Raw genomic sequence first — 19,936 nt, forward strand, 5'->3', positions numbered from 1 at the left:
AAAGTGAAAACTGTGTTAGTCCTTACAACCAAAGTTATTATTATTATTATTTCAATTTAGTTTTTATTTCTGCTTCATTTTCAATTTGTCAATTAAGTATAATTTCATATTATTAAAATTAGCCATATCTAAAGAAATAATAGTCTGTACTGAGATTTCTTTCTGAATGTTCTTTCGCTATCTGCCAAATTATTTGTGAAAAAACATTCTGTACAAATAATGCATCACAGAACTAATTAGCACTCGCTGAGAAGTTACGTCTCGTTATTTCACTGCAAATGCTACATCCAAAAACACTGGAAAAGCCCACTGATAATATGAGGGCCATGTCGTCACGGACCTGATTTTCTAGTTCATTTGCAGGAAACTGATTAATGATAATACTTGTTGATAAGACTTAATGAAGTTCTTGATTTTAAGTTTTTAACCACGATGAAACCGCAATGCGAGCACCCTCTTGGTTGCTCAAACGGCACACACAGTTTTACCAGTTGTCAGGTCCAGTGTCCTGTGAAACTGCCTTGTTTAGTTTCTATTACATTGTATACATACCCGTCTTTGTGTTTTTGTCGTGCCAGCCACCTCGATAGTCGATGTTATTCAGTAGTCTCCGTAGTAACATTCATGTGTATTGGTTGACTGATGAGTGTGCCTGTGCACGTGCAGACACAGATGTGTTCTTTCATTTCTATTTTGTTATATATTTTTATTGTTTTCATTGCATCACAAACTCAAGTACCCAAACTACATATACGTAATTCATTTATTTCCATCTTAGGAAGGAAAACTAAATATGTAACAATATAATGCTTTATTAAAGTTTTCAAAACAAAGCCTTCATTGATATAAAGATAGAAATGTTCTAAAATAGCACCAATTTTAGATTACCATTTTGAAGATTGGAGCTAATGGTTAGGTCAAGAAAAATCAATTTGTGTTGTAAATCAAGAAGCAAATGTTTAAAGAATAATCAGTAAAATTACTTTTTGTGCATCTGTAAACTCTCAAGCCGTGTTCACACTGTCAGCTAATCTGTCACTGCATGTCGTCAGTGGCTCACGGTTTGGTCACTAGTGGTGTTTATGGAGTTTAAACAGCACTGTTTCTTTACATTTAATATTATTATTAAAATATTAGGATCACTTGAGCTCTACCATCTATTCTCGTATTGGCAGTCGCTCATTATTTGCATAAAGTTAAACATTTCTCAACTTTGTTGCGTCTCTGGACACGCCCATATCCGGTCGCCGTTGCTCGTGTCGCCGGAAGTCGCCAGCTTTCATTGAAAATGAATGTATGAACGCAGCTTCATCAGCACCATGCTTGTTAGAGGATCACTGTGTGGTAACAATGTATACAATTGAATTAAGATAAAACAATCATTTGAGTGTGTTTACTGTAAAAACACCATATTTGCTGCAAAAACAAAACATGGTTACTACAAAATTATGATAGTAAAACCATGGCTAATCTTTTTAATGGAAGAGTGAGGAAACACAAAAATGAATATATTGTGAAATTTGGTCATTTAATCTGAGAATTTGTTTTTACAAATAAATACGAAACCATAGCTTTGCTTGGTAATAAAACTTTGTTGCATTTTTTCAGATCTGTTTCAAAGAGTCATTTATATTCTGTGACATTTATTTGTCATGCTCTACATGGCAGTGACCAGATAAATGTGCCTTAAATCCTCATCGAAAGAGACCCTGATATGCTTAAAACATTTACAATACTTGCTCAGGACAATTATTCATTGTTGTCATTTTGAATATCCATAATAATTGAGCATGTAAGGGAAAAATTGTTTTTAGATGTCGGTGTAACATAAACATTGATATTATGCTTGACCAGAGTTGGCAATTAAGGTGCGTTCAGGGTGAAAATACAACCAAAAGTGAGAAAAATACACATCAAATTCAAAATGTTTTTTATTTATAAAATCTGATAGTTCTAATTCTTAATATTCAATTTGAAGCCTAGTTTTAAAGATCATAAAAAATTATTTGTTGCTTTAATTTTTTGTGTAGGACGTAATATATCCTAAATATTCAAATTGAGAATTTCTGTTAAGCAATTAAATTGAAGTATCTGTATAAAAGCATAACAGTTTATTCTTTCCTCTCCTATTAATGACCCACAAAAGTCTACTCTGTAGTTTATTTTTTGTTTCATATACTACAGGATAGACCAAACAACAGAACATAGCCAAGGTTCAAATGATACACCGAGCCAGCCCCTAAAGAATATACATAAACATAACTATAGAATTATTAATATACATGATTATAAATCATATTTTATACCAACTTAAATAAGACACATGTTGATGATGGCAAAATACAAAATGCAACTCAAAATATATTCTTGGCACAAAAAAACAGCATGCACACTTCACAGATAAACACTTACGAGCTGGACTCTTTCAAGGTCTCTATAGCAATAGCTTTTACTATGATAACATCATCATTACCTAAATATAATTAACATATAAATTAATGTTAATTATCATGTATTCATGTGCAAGATCTAAATGATATATTTTTAAAGTGTTTCATAGTGTTTAAGGATGGAATCAAACTCTTTAGCGGTTACAATGCTGAGAAGCATCCTACTTAATATTGTACACAGCATCACTTACATTCTACTTGCTGTCGAAATCCCACTACATACAGTACCAGAGTACAAACAAAGGGACATTTGAGCTAAAACACTGAATAGCATACAATATTTGTTATACAAGACTTCATGAAAATGAGGCAATGCTTAGCTTCATATTTAGTGCAGTAAGGCTAATGAGTAGTGAACGAGCTGGTGATTTTACACCATCCATCCATACAGATGAATCATCAAAAGCAGCATAAACAAATAAACACACAAACACAAATATCCTAACAAAACAAAGAACCAAACAAGGAAAGCAATTCTGCTTCCCCATTAAGCAGCATCAGGAATGATATTTCATCAAAAGCATGTTTACATACTGAACACTTAAATTAAGGCACCAACAAAAAGTGTAATATGGGTAAACTGAAAATTAAAATACATAAAGTTGGCTAAATACATTTAATATAAACATTAATACATGCTTTCAAAGAAATATTAAAGGTTTCATTTTACAGCAAACGTTTGGGATTTGCATATTTAAATGATCATTCATAGTACAGATACGAATCATAGTAAATAAGAGCAATGCCTCAGCTGTTTCTTAAAGAAACTGTAACATCTGAAACATGCATAGTAAGTTAAAAGAATAGTTCACCCAAAAATATAATTCTCTCAGCATTTACTCGCCCTTATACTATCTCAAACTCACAAACAACACTATTTTGAAGGATTTATGAGGTGCATTTGTCAATACAATGTCCAAAACGTTCAAGCTCCTAAAAGGACAAGGCGGCAACATAAAGGGAATCCATAAGACTCAAGTGTTTTATTCCATGTCTTCTTATGCGGTATGAACCGATGAGAAATGTTAAGTCCTTTTTCAATATAAATCTTGACATCTCTTTGGCATGAAGCTTGTTCACATTCAGTTGATTACATTAATTCCATCATTTGGAATGGAGTACCTGGCAACTGCATGCAGCATCAAAGCATCACCATCTTTGGGCTGGACGTCAAGATTAATAGTGACTTCAAGGACATGGATTAAAGCACTCAAATATTATGGATTACTTTTATGCTGCCTTGAAGTCCTTTTTGGAGCTTGAAAGTTTTGGACCCCTTTGACGTGTAAAACAACAACAACAACAACAACAACAACAACAAAAAAAAACTCATACATCCTTCAAAATATCTTCATTTGTGTTTCACAGAAGAACGTCTTACAAGTTTGGGATGCCATGAGGGCGAGTAAATTATGAGAAATATATTTTTTGGGTGAACTCTCTTTAGGATGCAAGTTCAACTGGTTAAATATATATGATTTTTAAAGTTATTATGCCGTAACAGTCTGCCAGAAATATCTACATGGATTCTGTAATGAATCAGGATTTACTTACAGTGACAATAATTAGGTGGGTCAAGAGCATAGCATAACATCACATACGTCTGCTTTATACCACAAAGCAAATGACCAGCCCAGGGCGAAAAATACATGCACAAAGACAATCAGACCCCAGTTATCTAAACAATAGAAGACAAGAAATGATACCAGACAAGGCATTTTATGTAATATGTAATGGGGGGTACTAAACCACTAAACTTAGATGAACATTAATATGCAACAAAAATAAAACTAAATCAGTAAAATAATTACATTGATGTGCTTTCAAGGTTTACCTATACATCATGGATATGGATTAGGCAGTCTCGGAGAGCAATTTTTGAGCTCTGCAACTCATACAGAATGAGATACCAGGACTGCCTCTATTATGTTAAAAGGCAACCGCCACCTAGATGGAGCTCTCAGCTTTTGGGTTTATCAGCATGAGGAACTAGCGAGATAAGCTCCTCACATGTTTGGGTTTCCACAGAGCTAAAGTGTGACTCCATGTTCCAGGCCAAATCCGCTGACAGAAAGTCATCCACCACTGTTTGGGTCTCATTACTCGTGTGGAAGAGATGGCCCAGGCTGTGAAATGAACTAGAGTTGGTCTGGGTTTCAGCACTGCTGAGCCGGTTCTGACCATCATGGGAGCAGGGAAGAGGCAGTGGAATAGGCCTGATGTCAGTCTGTGTCTCTGTGTCGGAGGACTCTGTGCTCATGCTGAAACTACACTGTCTGAGGATACTGCCAAGGGGCATGTGCCCGCTCGTGTCTAGCAGGAAGTTGAGGTCTGTCTGGGTCTGGGTGTCAAACATCTCGAGCTCCAGATCATTAGGTTGCACCTTCATTCCCATGTAGTTGTTGTGTCCATCACCAAGATTGTCGAAGAGCAGGAAGTCAGTCTGTGTCTCAATGTCCAGGAGTTCCAACGTTGTCTCTGAATTCAGGCCATTCAAACTGCTTTCTTCCGTCTGGGTCTGAATGTGCGTTGCATTAAGGAACTCCTCAAAATCAAAGTCAATACTAGTGTGATGTGGTTCGTGCACAGATACTAAACCTGAAGTGCAGCTGGAAGCTGTCCCAGCCATGCTGTCCGATAGAATGTTTTCAAGGTCACGGAAAAGTATCATGGTTTGAGTTTGGTTGTCTGCTACTGGGTTTTGGTGTAAAATATCAGCCTGGGCCCCAAAACACATGGATGCGACAGTCTTGTTCTCAAAGAGCCCAGATCCAGTGCTGTTCAGGGGATCCTCTAAACAACTGCTTCTAAAAGAAGCATCGGTCATTGCAGTCTGAGTGGAGACACTGAGTACATCAGCATCGAAAATATCTGAGCACATTGCTTGGTCTATCTGGCTTTTATCCACCGGGGCCACCACAGAACAGCTTGTCTGTGTTTCTCGAGTCACATTTAAGGGTGAAAAACCAAACACATCTGTCTGTGCCCCAATGGAGGACGTGGCTCTGATCCGTGACGGTAAGGTCTGGGTTTGCACGCTGACAGGCAACTGAATCTGAGCGCTCACACTGATGTCTGTCTGAGAGCAAGAAGACACTGAGGCCTCACAGTTGGGGGGAACAGTCACTAGACCAGCATCTGTACCAGTGTTGAGGTATGAGATGTCGGTCTGAATGTTTGTTGAAGTGCTTTTGTTTCTGGATCCATTATCAATCACTAAATCACCAACAGTGGAAAGGTTCTCAAGACTGACCTGTACTCCTGTGCAAATGGTTTCTGGGGCTGATCTAGGTACAGGGAAGGCGTCTTTGAAAGCCACTGTTTTAGTGTTCAGATCAGGTACTGCCGTACTAATTGACGGTTGTAAAAGGTGCACAGTGCTTATAGACCCTTGTGCATCCACGGCGAAGACCAACAACCTCAATCCACTGCTCACTGTGGAGGGGAGGAGGACGGGCAGGTGGGCCAGCTGCATGACAGAAAAGTTGACTAGGGCCACTTTGGGCTTCGGAAGTAGGAGCTTCTGGATGTTTCTAGGGTGGTTAGTGTTGTGCTGTGCTGGGGCTTCAGAGACTGCCTCCGTAGAGGCCGCACCCTTATTCAGATTTTTCTTAGAGTCTGGTTTTTCATATGTTTGTTCGATGAGTATAGTGTTTGTTGCACTGCTTGACAATCTTTCAATTTTTCTCTTTTTCACTGGTGGATACCTATAAGACAAACAGAATATTGACTCCCTCAGCATTTAAATAAATAGATAAGTGAAACACCTTAAAATGGGATGTCAATTAGCACTTAAAGACGAAATGCTATTAATGTAAGAAGCATTCAATCTTCTTTTTCATGTATTTCCCATTACAAACTTTACATCTCCATTTACCATTTTAAATAAAAGCTTAAGAATTTCTCCACAGCTTAAACCGTGTACCTGTGCTCCTTGGGAACCTCATGGCCCGTCCTGTAGATATGAGACAGCAGTGCTGCTCTACTGGCATAAGGACAACCACATGTACAGCTATACATCCTCCCACAATCTTCAGCATGCCTTCGCAGGTCCCACTCTGTGCTATAGCTATTACTGCACTTCAAACACTTGTGCTTCTTTTCGGCATGCATCTTCATAAAGTGCTACACGATAAGTAAGAATAGGAAACGTATTAGTTAGCAAATCATTTCCAAACAGGACATACATGACTAAATATTAAGCTAGGGCAATATTTCATCAAGTTAAGCTGCCGCAACACATGCAGACTGTTTTGCTGAGATCTTGCTCTATTCTGAGGTATTACACACATGCCGTTACAAAATGGTGGAGGCAAATGCAGATTAGAGGTCGACCGATTAATCGGCCGGCCGATTAATCGCCGATTTTTTGCATTTTTTACATAATCGGCATCGGCCAATATCCACGCATATCAAGCCGATTATTAGGCAGGCGCATCTGTGGGCAGCCTAGTGTTGTTGTGGAACACGTGTTCGACGCACACTGCCCCTAGAGTCATTTTCCAGCAGAGTGAACAGACCTCATTCAGTGCCTAAGGAAGGAGCTAAGTTCCTTGGAGAAAACAGTAAGGGTTAAATTTGTATAACTTCTTTAGATTTAATTAAAAACTTTTGATACGTTACTGCCAACTTCAAGAAAAAACGTGACAAACGCGATGGTTGACATGACGTTCGGCTACTTTGGATATTGATAGCGTAGTTGAAGTTGCATTATCACAGCAGAAGGGTTGCTATCATGTCACAATAAGCAAGAATTTTGCAATTAAGTGAATCTGAGACTTTTATTTGTTCTGTTTGTGTGTCTTATATTTGAGAGGGTTGTCACTCAATGCAGATAAATAAGTAATAAAAATATACCAATGCAGTAAATGCTATTGAAGGACTGGCTTTGGTAAGCTCGGACGTTATCGGTTCTGCTGTCGGTACTGGAGAAATTAAGAAAATACATTCTTTATTGCTATAAAGAGAAAGTTATTTTATATCTCCAGCCATTTCTATGTATAATAATATGAAACCATTTGTCTGTGATGCAATTTAGCTATTCGCAGTCAGAGAGAGAGAGAGAGAGAGAGAGAGAGAGAGAGAGAGAGAGAGAGAGAGAGAGAACTCGCTCACGCGGTGCCACAGCGAGCACAAAACGAGCCCAACACAAGCCCTGCTTAATGAGTGACAGAACTAAACATTCAAACATAGCCTGGTTTAGATATGTGATTATTAGTCTGATTTTATTTTAGATTTCGCCTTCCAAAGATTATAAAAAGAATATTTATACATAAGCCGCATTCTGTCTAGCACAACTGCCTTCCCCCAGCGGTGCACCGACATTTCCCCCTAAAACTGAAACTTAACGTCAGAATCAGCACGTTCGGTGATTGTTGTAAAATGCAGTCTAGCTACTGTTGCTAAATTGCGGGACGCGTTTAATAATAAAAAGAGCGCAAGAGATACCGTTCCCAAGGCGGCGCGCGCTCCGAAACACACCGCAAAGAGACAAGCAAAGTATAGGCTACTTTGGGTTTCATGTGCGTGTCTAAACGATCAACTATACACAAAAATATGTCAAAACGACCGGCTTGGAGATTCACTTAAACACAGTTTATGTCTTAAATGGACGTAGTTATGGAAATAGTTGGGAGAAAATATGCTGCATCAGGAGCTTATTAGATCTGAACTCGGTCTTAAAGGGGAAGCTGTCTATTAAACATGTGACGATTGAGCCATTACTGCGAATCAAACAACAAAAGGCAAAGAGAAAATCACTTACAGCTCTTGAATTAATAACTTCTGCATTAATAAGGATTACTCTATCTATGATAAACTATGCAGTGATATTTTACAATTGATTACTTTATTAGATTTCTTTTTAGACCACACCTGAACAGTAATGTTAGTAGACCTTCCTGAAATAACATTTTATATATATATATATATATATATATATAACAAAAAGAACCGTTAAGAATACCGTTAAAGTACCGGATCGATAAGCGGTATCGGTAAGATAGTAATATCATTAAAACCTTACCGATACCCATCCCTAGTTACAGTATGCCTGTGCTTCTCTTGGAGGCTCTGAATATTGGATTACGTGTCTGGATTGCCCCTTAATTAAAGCTGCATTTGGATCTCAACCTTCGTGTCTCGGAGCAGTTCGTAACACCTGCTTTGTTTATTTAATATATTTGTTATACATTATTTATACAATATGTTTTTACATTATACATTTTTAATTTAAGTGTACAAGTGCAGATTGGTCAAGTGTTCAATAAATGTATTTGTTGAGAAATGTTGTCTATCTTAAGTAATTATGTGTGTTACATTTTATCTTTCAAATAAAAGGTTCAAATAAGAGGTTAAAAACAAGCACATATCGGCCAAATATCGGCCAAAATAAATCGGCAGCATTAATCGGCCATCGGCCGACCCGGATTTCAAAAGATCGGCATCGGCCTGAAAAAACCAATATCGGTCGACCTCTAGTGCAGATGAAAACATTCAGATCAGCTTCATGTCTTGTCAGTTTTTCAGTAAAAGAAGCAGCTCATTGGTCACTTGAACCGAACACAAGAGCCTGCTCTGGTGACAGAATAATTTTTTTTCTGTCATGTTGGATCCTTTCTTCTGTTGCTGGAACCATTAACTCAGCAGGGAGTCCCAACAGTCAAGCTATTAACACCCTCCTGTTGGCAGACACTAATGCGCTCTTCATCTCCCTCTGGCTGGCTGGCTGGCGATTATGTTAATGAAACCTGAAAATCACTGGAAAAAATAGCTAGAGTGACACTGGCTTTAATTACATTAGATGTCGATTAATTAATCCATGTAATTGCATATCAACATTTGCCAAGAGAGGCCCTCATATAACAACAACTCAATATATAATGATTATACATATTTATATCAATATATAATTATCTTTAAATATTAAAAAATAATATTATTTTTAACAAATATTCAGATAATTAAAATGCATTCTTGTAGCAGAAGAGTTAATCACTGATAAGACAATACAAAAAGCGGCTTTAGAATACAATGTATTGTTTACTACCATATTATTGATCATAAGACAGTCATTGGCATACAGTTCCCAGCAATCCATTTCACAAGTGAATTTGTCAATCAGTTCGAGATTTATTATGAGGGCTTGTTTAAGGACCCATCAATTTACACCTACGTCAGACGTCTCGGGTGCATTGTGTCATAAAAATGTTTAGGTTACTGTGTCAAGTTAAATATAGTTTAATACTCAATCTTTAAACACATCTTGAGATCCCTTCGATCGCATTTGCGCTCCTTCGAGTGTTTTGAACGCAAGAATGTAACGCATGTTTGTTGTTCTGCCTACTGTGGTGTTTTCTTCACTGTATAAACTGCACGTTGCTCATATAGCTGAAATTTCACTTACTGCCCTCTGGAGTAAACAGGTGGTACTACAAGCTTGCATTTCTCAGGAATCTTCCTTATTATGGTCCGTGGGCATGTGATTAATTGCGTAAATTTTTTTAACGCGTTATTTTTTGTTAAATCGACAGCCCTAATAATAACCAAAGTAAATGCAAATTTAATGCATACAATACATTTGTTGGTCTATGTACTATTGTGTCAGATAGAAGCTTTTAGAGCGTCTCACTGTGGTTGCGTCTCATTTCACTGGCTTTCAGAATTTTGGCCATAAAGACTGCATTTTCAGGATGCTGTGTTAACCCCTGCATTCAAAGTTGTTGCGCAAGAACACGTCCTACTGTGTTGCGTTGACTGCCCCCTGCTGACTGCGACTAGCAAAAACATGAAGGAGGTACTTCAAGCTTGAATTACTCTGCTGGAAGGAGAATTTCTAATTTCTAAATCAGGGGGCATGATTAATTGGATTTATTTTTAATGTATTATTTTTGTTATATAGTATTAAATCGTACTGAATTAACGATTCACCCTAAATTTAAAATATTAAATATATATGAATATAAATATTCCTTATAAAGTTCTACAAACTGTTAAAGAATAGTTAGTTTCTTTAGTTACACTGAAGGAACATCAATGATGGAAACAACATTTTCCAGTTGTATTGACAACTCACAATGGCAGGTACCTGTTTAACAAGTGAAAATTGAGAAAAGGGTCTATTTGGCCCTCTTGGGCAGCCCTCTATTGGGCAACAGAAGAGCTTGTGTGAATCCTTTATGTCCTTCTTGATTGTAGGGTTGACCAGACCCTCCTGAAATCATAAGAAACATAGTGAGAAAGATTTTAATCCTGGTACATTGTAAGGAAGACAGGATAATTGTGTAAATGGCAGGTAAACCATATAAAAGTGTCTCAACTGTGTCCATTCTGCTCTCACACATTTTAAATTATTTTGGTAGGTTGCATTACAGTTTTTAACTCACAAAATGCCAGTCACATCAGTGCTCATCTAAGCTGCAATCAGTGAGATAGATCATGACTTTTGTAACTCCAACTGTAGCATGCAGATGTAATTACCATTATAATTCAAATGCAATCTCTCTAATGAGTGTAAGGGATATCCTGCTAATCTACAGAGTGCCATCCTAAAACAACCTTCCCAGCTGTTAACTAAGTCTGACTGTATCAAAAGAATGACGTTTATGTAATACTGTGGGGCTAACAGCCTGGGAAAGTCCTCTCTGCAGATGCAATTTGACAATACCCAGTAAACACAACAGTAAGGGTACAAGAATATCTTTATATAAAATATCAGTTTCATATTTAAACCAACCACACAGTTTCTAACCTGAATGTTTCTAAATGAGAGGGAGATTGACCCTCAAATGTAGGACTGGATGTCTTGCAGTCGTGGGGGTGAAGTGCTCCTAATACAGGAGGCCAGCAGAAGAAATGCACTTCAAATGCAACACTAAATAATAGTGGTCAACAGATACAACGACGAGGCTGGTTAATCGGCAGATATTCTGTTTTTTTTTTTTATTATTGGCATCTATACATTTTCCAGTTTGGCCGACATTTTTCTTGAGGGCAACGAAAATCGCCTGCTTGCATATGAAGTGACTGAGACATGTAAACGACCAGTCACGGTTTGTTTTGTTGTTACGTGCCATCGTGTTACTAAGGCTATGTTCACACAGGCAGCTTAAAATATAAATTTTGGATGCAGTCACTCAAATGCGTTTAGGTTTTGTAGTCTGAACCGGACAAAAACCACATACAATTTTTACAAGCCTCATCCAAACCACAGTCGTAGGTGGTTTGAAATCCAATTAAAATCAGATTTTTCTTAAAGCGATTTCATGTGGTTTTGTTTGTCATTTGCTGTGCGCAACGGTTGTTTTACATCAGGTTTTGCGACGTGAAAGCATACTGTGCTCTGAAAAGCATAAATAATGCTTTCACAGGGCACTTCGAATTAATACAATAATTATGGCCACGCAATAGGATAGTTATAAACAGAATTTTAAATACATTTCTTCAAAAGGGAGTTCTGTTTTATTACACATTTCAGCTCTACAAAACTATCAAAGTGGAAGGTAAACAGGGCATAGAGATCTTCACATCTGTATGAAACACACCCATATGTCATTTATATGTAGAAGGCCCTAATATACTGCAAACCTCTTATAACACAGACATTAACTTTAACTTACCCAAAGAGATGCTCTAAGGTGCAGTAACCCATACCAGTATTGTGAAACTACAATGCAAAAAAGTATTGATTGTCATGTGAATACAGAATTCTTGAGCATTTTATAACAAGATGCAGGTCCTCGTCTCACCGTACAAACCTTTTAGGACTTAATATGGGATACAAATCCTTCAATACGGGATGTTTTGCTCTGCTAAAATACAGGACCCCAAGATAGAAGGTGTTCCGTATGAGAAGTCATAATTTCGGCCAAAATACAGGATGCAAAATTGTCAGCAACAACACTAGCAGCAACAAACATTGCATATGCCACCTCTCCCATTTTTAAGCCATTGTCTGTGAAGAATGTACATATTTGTATATAGTGCCCTCATGAAAAGCATAATCAATGGTAAAACATTTACATTTATGCATTTGGCAGATGCTTTTATCCAAAGCGACTTACAGTGCACTTATTACAGGGACAATCCCCCCGGAGCAACCTGGAGTTAAGTGTCTTACTCAAGGACACAATGGTGGTGGCTGTGGGGATCGAACCAGCAACCTTCTGACTACCAGTTATGTGCTTTAGCCCACTACACCACCACATCCATGCTAAAATCTCATGCATGGAGTTATGCTAATGTGATCATGATTAAACATTACAATTTCCCCCAAACTGCACTAAGTAACAGGATCTTTTCTCACTTAAACAACTCTCAAAATAAAGTTCTCGTGACTGGAAAGAGGTAGAAATAACAATTAACTGCAAATAAGTTGCTTTATATAACAGATGTCATTTTCCACTATTTTTATAAATTTCCACTATTTTTCTCTTTATTACTCGTCTAACAAAACAATTCCAAAGATCTAAAAAACTGAAGTGTCCAATACGCTCAACTTACGTTAGATGTACAAATATCAGTTGTAAAACTGAGCACTGCTTCGGGAACGGCTTGCATACCTGTCAACACTTCCGTTTTGTTATTTCTCCCAAAAAAACTCCCGTAATTTGTATGGCCCAAACCATGTTATATGAATAATCACATCAATATATTATTCCAAGGTGGTCCAGTTGCCAGATCTTGAATGAAACGCATCAAACTCACACAATCGACACATCATACACATTACAAATAATTTATGACCACAATCTGGCACCCTACAACCCATTTGCGCTGTTGATATCTGCGCAGGCAGTAGACGCGGGATGTTAAATCAAGCATCACTGGTAGAGGGGAGGAGAAGACTCAGCTGGTGCTCCGGCGAAAAAAACAAAATATACATGTACATTTAACAACAGCTGGATGGAAGTAGAGGTCGACCGATTAATCGGCCGGCCGATTAATCGGCCGATTTTTTGCATTTTTTACATAATCGGCATCGGCCAATATCCACGCATATCAAGCCGATTATTAGGCAGGCGCATCTGTGGGCAGCCTAGTGTTGTTGTGGAACACGTGTTCGACGCACACTGCCCCTAGAGTCATTTTCCAGCAGAGTGAACAGACCTCATCCAGTGCCTAAGGAAGGAGCTAAGTTCCTTGGAGAAAACAGTAAGGGTTAAATTTGTATAACTTCTTTAGATTTAATTAAAAACTTTTGATACGTTACTGCCAACTTCAAGAAAAAACGTGACAAACGCGATGGTTGACATGACGTTCGGCTACTTTGGATATTGATAGGGTAGTTGAAGTTGCATTATCACAGCAGAAGGGTTGCTATCATGTCACAATAAGTAAGCAAGAATTTTGCAATTACAGACAGTGAATCTGAGACTTTTATTTGTTCTGTTTGTGTGTCTTATATTTGAGAGGGTTGTCACTCAATGCAGATAAATAAGTAATAAAAATATACCAATGCAGTAAATGCTATTGAAGGACTGGCTTTGGTAAGCTCGGACGTTATCGGTTCTGCTGTCGGTACTGGAGAAATTAAGAAAATACATTCTTTATTGCTATAAAGAGAAAGTTATTTTATATCTCCAGCCATTTCTATGTATAATAATATGAAACCATTTGTCTGTGATGCAATTTAGCTATTCGCAGTCAGAGAGAGAGAGAGAGAGAGAGAGAGAGAGAGAGTGTGAGAGAGAGAGAGAGAGAGAGAGAGAGAGAGAGAGAACTCGCTCACGCGGTGCCACAGCGAGCACAAAACGAGCCCAACACGAGCCCTGCTTAATGAGTGACAGAACTAAACATTCAAACATAGCCTGGTTTAGATATGTGATTATTAGTCTGATTTTATTTTAGATTTCGCCTTCCAAAGATTATAAAAAGAATATTTATACATAAGCCGCATTCTGTCTAGCACAACTTCCTTCCGTTCACAGCGGTGCACCGACATTTCCCCCTAAAACTGAAACTTAACGTCAGAATCAGCACGTTCGGTGATTGTTCTAAAATGCAGTCTAGCTACTGTTGCTAAATTGCGGGACGCGTTTAATAATAAAAAGAGCGCAAGAGATACCGTTCCCAAGGCGGCAGCGCTCGAAACACACCGCAAAGAGACAAGCAAAGTATAGGCTACTTTGGGTTTCATGTCTTGGTCTAAACGATCAAATATACACAAAAATATGTCAAAACGACCGGCTTGGAGATTCACTTAAACACAGTTTATGTCTTAAATGGACGTAGTTATGGAAATAGTTGGGAGAAAATATGCTGCATCAGGAGCTCTATTAGATCTGAACTTCGGTCTTAAAGGGAAGCTGTCTATTAAACATGTGACGATTGAGCCATTACTGCGAATCAAACAACAAAAGGCAAAGAGAAAATCACTTACAGCTCTTGAATTAATAACTTCTGCATTAATAAGGATTACTCTATCTATGATAAACTATGCAGTGATATTTTACAATTGATTACTTTATTAGATTTCTTTTTAGACCACACCTGAACAGTAATGTTAGTAGACCTTCCTGAAATAACATTTTATATATATATATATATATATATATATATATATATATATATATATATATATAACAAAAAGAACCGTTAAGAATACCGTTAAAGTACCGGATCGATAAAGCGGTATCGGTAAGATAGTAATATCATTAAAACCTTACCGATACCCATCCCTAGTTACAGTATGCCTGTGCTTCTCTTGGAGGCTCTGAATATTGGATTACGTGTCTGGATTGCCCCTTAATTAAAGCTGCATTTGGATCTCAACCTTCGTGTCTCGGAGCAGTTCAGTAACACCTGCTTTGTTTATTTAATATATTTGTTATACATTATTTATACAATATGTTTTTACATTATACATTTTTAATTTAAGTGTACAAGTGCAGATTGGTCAAGTGTTCAATAAATGTATTTGTTGAGAAATGTTGTCTATCTTAAGTAATTATGTGTGTTACATTTTATCTTTCAAATAAAAGGTTCAAATAAGAGGTTAAAAACAAGCACATATCGGCCAAATATCGGCCAAAATAAATCGGCAGCATTAATCGGCCATCGGCCGACCCGGATTTCAAAAGATCGGCATCGGCCTGAAAAAACCAATATCGGTCGACCTCTAGATGGAGGAATTGAATTTCATATCCCGAAGCCATATCGACAATGCCCACGCCTTTTGTGTCACACTGATTTTAATATCAGACACGGTGGGAAAAATTACGTTAAATCACATCGGCACAATTTCTATAGTATTTAGCCTGCCTCTGCCATCCAGCACCACCCTTCCTCTCTCCTGGATTTGTGTACCCAAATGTTGACAGATAACAGGCTGCGTGTGTGACATGACGCGAGATTAAACAACTCAGGCAATGCGACGTGGGAAAATAATCACCTACTCTGTATCGAGGAAATGTATCAGATTTCTGATCCCTCTGTCCTCAACTATGGAGAACAGCTGGTCATCCAGGGCCATGAATTCCATCAATTTCCTCGTAATTGCTTTGGTCTTTTCGTTGCTCATACCAAGGAATGATAGGAGAGGCTGCTGACTTGTGGATGGCTCTGAGCACTGGCTAGCTTTAGCTGCTTTCACTTTTTAGCGTCTTTTTTAAAATGAGCATTTTCAGCTGGGTGATGGTGTTATAAATGTCTAATTAGGTTTGTTGATCCGAAAGTTATTGTGGTGGTTCCCCACGGTTTACTTTGGCCTTACAATTATTACACATTTCGAACTTTATGTATTCTTCACTCACAGTGAAGATCTTCCACGCCAATGACATGTTTACATGCGGCTGTGACGTTATTGCCTGCGCCACTGGCAAAAAAACGGACCGGCTTGGAATCGGAAAGACGTGAGGCTGATCGGAATTTTCATTTTTGAGTGAACTATTCCTTTAAGGACCTTGATAGGGTTAAACAAGCTGTAAGGTCTCACTTAAGTTCACACTAAGCGCTTAGCACACTACTAGTTATTTTGTAACTAAGTCAGTGCTTAATTTGGTTGCACCACCTGTTCTTAAGACAAGACTTAACAGCTGTGTCTCGTTTGGAAGGTTGCGTCCTCCGGAGGTTGCATTTGTCGGCCGCATTCGTCATCGAGGCTGTCTCGTTTCAGAAAAGCGACTTCGAATACAGCCTTCAAATTAAACCTTCTTTCACGGCAATTCGGAGGATGCATGAGGTGTATCCTTCATGGGCACTCACAACCCACAATTCTTTACTTCAACAGAAAGGTCTAAAAAAAAAAAAATGATGCCAATTTGCCTGTAAATGATGTTCAAACACAAGGAATGTTAATTTCAAAGTTGAAGTACCTCAGTAGATGGGTGCAGAGTATATAATATGTATAATTATAGTAATATATAATTAAAATAAATTATTAGTCTAAAAGTACACCTGTAAAATCTATTTTCTTTTCTCTTTACATCATTATAATTCTCCTAAATTGTACCTCATGTATTCCCTTCCAGAGGGACTTTGTTCCCTTCTCAATCAAAGTGCCTCTCGCTTGTTATAGAGTGGAGTGCTGTCATAGCAACCATGTTACGTTCCATTTCCATTTGTCCACGAAGGCCATCTTGTTAAATGAGGCTTGATTAAAGGAGGACACTAGATATACTGCTGCCTTCAAAGGACATGTCCTACCTAGCACGCAGCCATCGAAATGAGACACAGCCAACAAGTAGGTCATAAGCTCTCCGTAAAGTAACGTGTATTTGCATAATATGATGTTTACCTGTATTGATCCAATAAGCAGCCTTCAAATTTGCACACACAAGGGTTAAACAGCAGTGAATTTCAATTTTATCTTGTTACGGTTGATTGTCAGCTGTAATAAATTATATCCCCATTAAAATACAATGCGTAATAAAAGTAGATTTGATAAATAGTATATTTGCCCAGTGTAAATAACAATATATAGGAAGTGTATCTAAAATAAATAAAGGGTGATAAATAATAATACAACAGGCTGGAAAAATAGACCTTTATTCATTTTAATATCCTATATATATATTTTGAATGAGTTGAAACTTCACAACACACCCTGAAAACTGCACCATTTCATGCTGAAGAGCCACTTAAAAGTATGTTTTTTTTGCTCTCGTAAATGTAAATGAGGGTAAATATCAGTCTGCTTTTTTATTTCATCCGTTACTCCTGGTCGAAGGCTTATGTAAATATTTTGTTTATATGTAGGGTTACGTCATACGTTGTGATAAGTTAATGGTGCAAGGCTCAAATATTTAGTAGTATGTAAATTGTGACTTAGCCTAGTTGTGGCGTAAATGGGGACTAATACAGAGTTTACACTACACGATTTTAAGCCTGATCGACAGTTTTGTGGAGATCGCTGACAAAAGCCTGAAATCGTAGACAAATCGGAGCTCGTTCCCATGAGCAACGATCGCAATGTATGAACTATCAGAGAATCACCGACGCGTCGCCGATGTCAGCGAGATATTTAAAACGTTAGATATCTGGACCTGTCTGCGATTCCAAATCGTGCAATGTGAAATCTGTTTTGACTGTATACAACTGCAGCGTTGACCTACAGCCAATGAGAGAGCAAGAAAACGAGTATGAGGAGTCCTGATGTACCTGTAACAGAACATCAATTAGCATGCGGTACCAAGAAAGTCTCACTGGACCGAAGAAATGGAGGAAAAATGAGTGTAACATTGGCAGGAGCACCAGTGACTATTTAATATTTCATTTGAACTGTAGAGTTGGAGAGAAATTGCCAATTCTCTTGGACAGTCAGGTAAGCAAATAGGACGATTTTTCAGTAGGAGGTACTTTTTCATATTGTAACCAATAAAATATGATTAAAAACATACACAACATATTTTGAAATGCATAACATATGATCATGCATTTGTTTTCGTATCTCGTATCACTTCTCACGTGTGTACTCTGCCTGGACTCCAAATTATGTTTTACAACAGAGTCGTCGGGGATTCGTCAATAGAGAAATGTTTTGTAATGTGTTCACCCCTGTCGCAGATTCCTCGTCTAATTTGAAAACGCTACAACTTCCATAACAAGACAGACAGTTGTGTAATATGAACGGTACCATGATCTGACGTCTTTGAAAGTAATGTAGTATGTAGGAGGCATAAGTTGTAACTTATGTATAGCTGGTGCAACCGGCCCCCTTGGGCAAACCCTGTTTTCTTAACAGGTTTCAGGTGAATCACCCCATCACAATATAACATCTAAAGGCATGATTGGTCATACTTTACCACATGTAAGTGTTTGGACTTCATTGATATTAAACCAGATCAACTGAAAGTGAGTGCTGTCCTGGAGAACTAATATATATATATAAATATTTTAAATGTAAATAAATGTCTCTCCAGAGTATAGCTTCATAACACGCAAGCACTGTTTCTAATATATGCCACAGTTACAATTTAAGAGTATCTAGCTACTATATTTCACACTGTAATCCGAATATGTTTTATTTTATTTAGCACACGGAAGACAAATGACAAGCAACAGACTGAAAATGGACAAAATCAAAACCTCAAGTGAATGAAGACTCGCCATGTACATGGAAACATAAATCTAAACCAGACAGACAAAAAAGAAAACTAGCAGTTGGAGTTGCTGAAGTGTTGTATAAATGTTGTACCTTGACTCTGTGAGACTTGACCAGATGCATGCTGAGTGCTGGAGTGTTGGGCAGAATCTTCCCGCATCCTTCCACAGTGCAGAGGATGTTGGTGCGCACTTCTTTGGTAAGTTCCGTTATAGAGGGTTTAATGATCTCTCTGTCCTGTGCGGGCGGCAGCTCGCTGCATTTCTGCCTGTTGTGTCGGCTGTTTTTGTTGACTGCAGAGGCAGCCATGATTCAACGCACCACAGCGCTGCACACATATGCACTTCCGGGAGCCGTCGCATAGCAAAAAAGCACTCGCTCACTCACATCTTCGCAACAGCGCGTATTTAGGCCACGCCCATACCGGGGGGGGTAATCCAACCGTCTCCATTCATTTTGCATTGCGAAAGGCTGCCTCCTTGTCATTTATGACTTATAACAAAAAACAAAACTATGTCTAAAAGCTGCTGTGTGACAAGGTGTACAGCAAACAAGCTAAATAACCCAGAAATATATTTTTATAAGCTGTCGACCCCCAAAAACGGTTTGTTTCAGGACATAAAATTGGATCAATTAAGACAGAGCGCAACTAGTTCTCGAACTACTCTGAGAACTACGCCCACTATAAAAAAAAATAAAAAAACATTCATAATTTTAACCATGTCGAAGTTACATTTTATTGTCAGGATCCCACAATTTACCCACTCTTCCTGCTGATGCTTCATGTCTTATTGCCTGTATCCACTTTTGTCTCCTTAAAGGCTGGCTTTTACGGTTCGGAAGCTTATAAAAATGTATTTGTGGGTTTTTTAGTTTGTTTGCTGTACACCTTGTCACACAGCAGCTTTTAGGCATTTTTCTGTCTTTTGCTAAATGCCATAAATCA

General features: G+C 38.0%; 1 protein-coding gene across 1 annotated transcript; it reads right to left on the minus strand.

The window, feature by feature from the left end:
- Positions 1-1,540: 1,540 nt before the first annotated feature.
- On the minus strand, positions 1,541-19,323 carry LOC127661275 (ATM interactor-like). Its single transcript, XM_052151909.1, has 4 exons — positions 19,084-19,323; positions 10,537-10,662; positions 6,376-6,575; positions 1,541-6,157 (listed from the first exon to the last, which is right to left on the minus strand). Exons 1-4 carry the CDS (start codon positions 19,297-19,299, stop codon positions 4,411-4,413), a joined length of 2,289 nt encoding a protein of 762 aa, XP_052007869.1. The 5' UTR covers positions 19,300-19,323; the 3' UTR covers positions 1,541-4,410.
- Positions 19,324-19,936: the final 613 nt, after the last annotated feature.

This window comes from Xyrauchen texanus, chromosome 21 (assembly GCF_025860055.1).
Source record: "Xyrauchen texanus isolate HMW12.3.18 chromosome 21, RBS_HiC_50CHRs, whole genome shotgun sequence".
Taxonomy (NCBI): Eukaryota; Metazoa; Chordata; class Actinopteri; order Cypriniformes; family Catostomidae; genus Xyrauchen; species Xyrauchen texanus.

Coding starts and splice junctions, on each gene's coding strand:
- LOC127661275 (XM_052151909.1), bottom strand. CDS start 19,299: ATGGCTGCCTCTGCAGTCAACAAAAACAGCCGACACAACAGGCAGAAA. Junction 10,663..19,083: donor TCAAGTCTCACAGAGTCAAG/GTACAACATTTA, acceptor TTATGATTTCAG/GAGGGTCTGGTCAACCCTAC. Junction 6,576..10,536: donor AATTTTCACTTGTTAAACAG/GTACCTGCCATT, acceptor CTTATCGTGTAG/CACTTTATGAAGATGCATGC.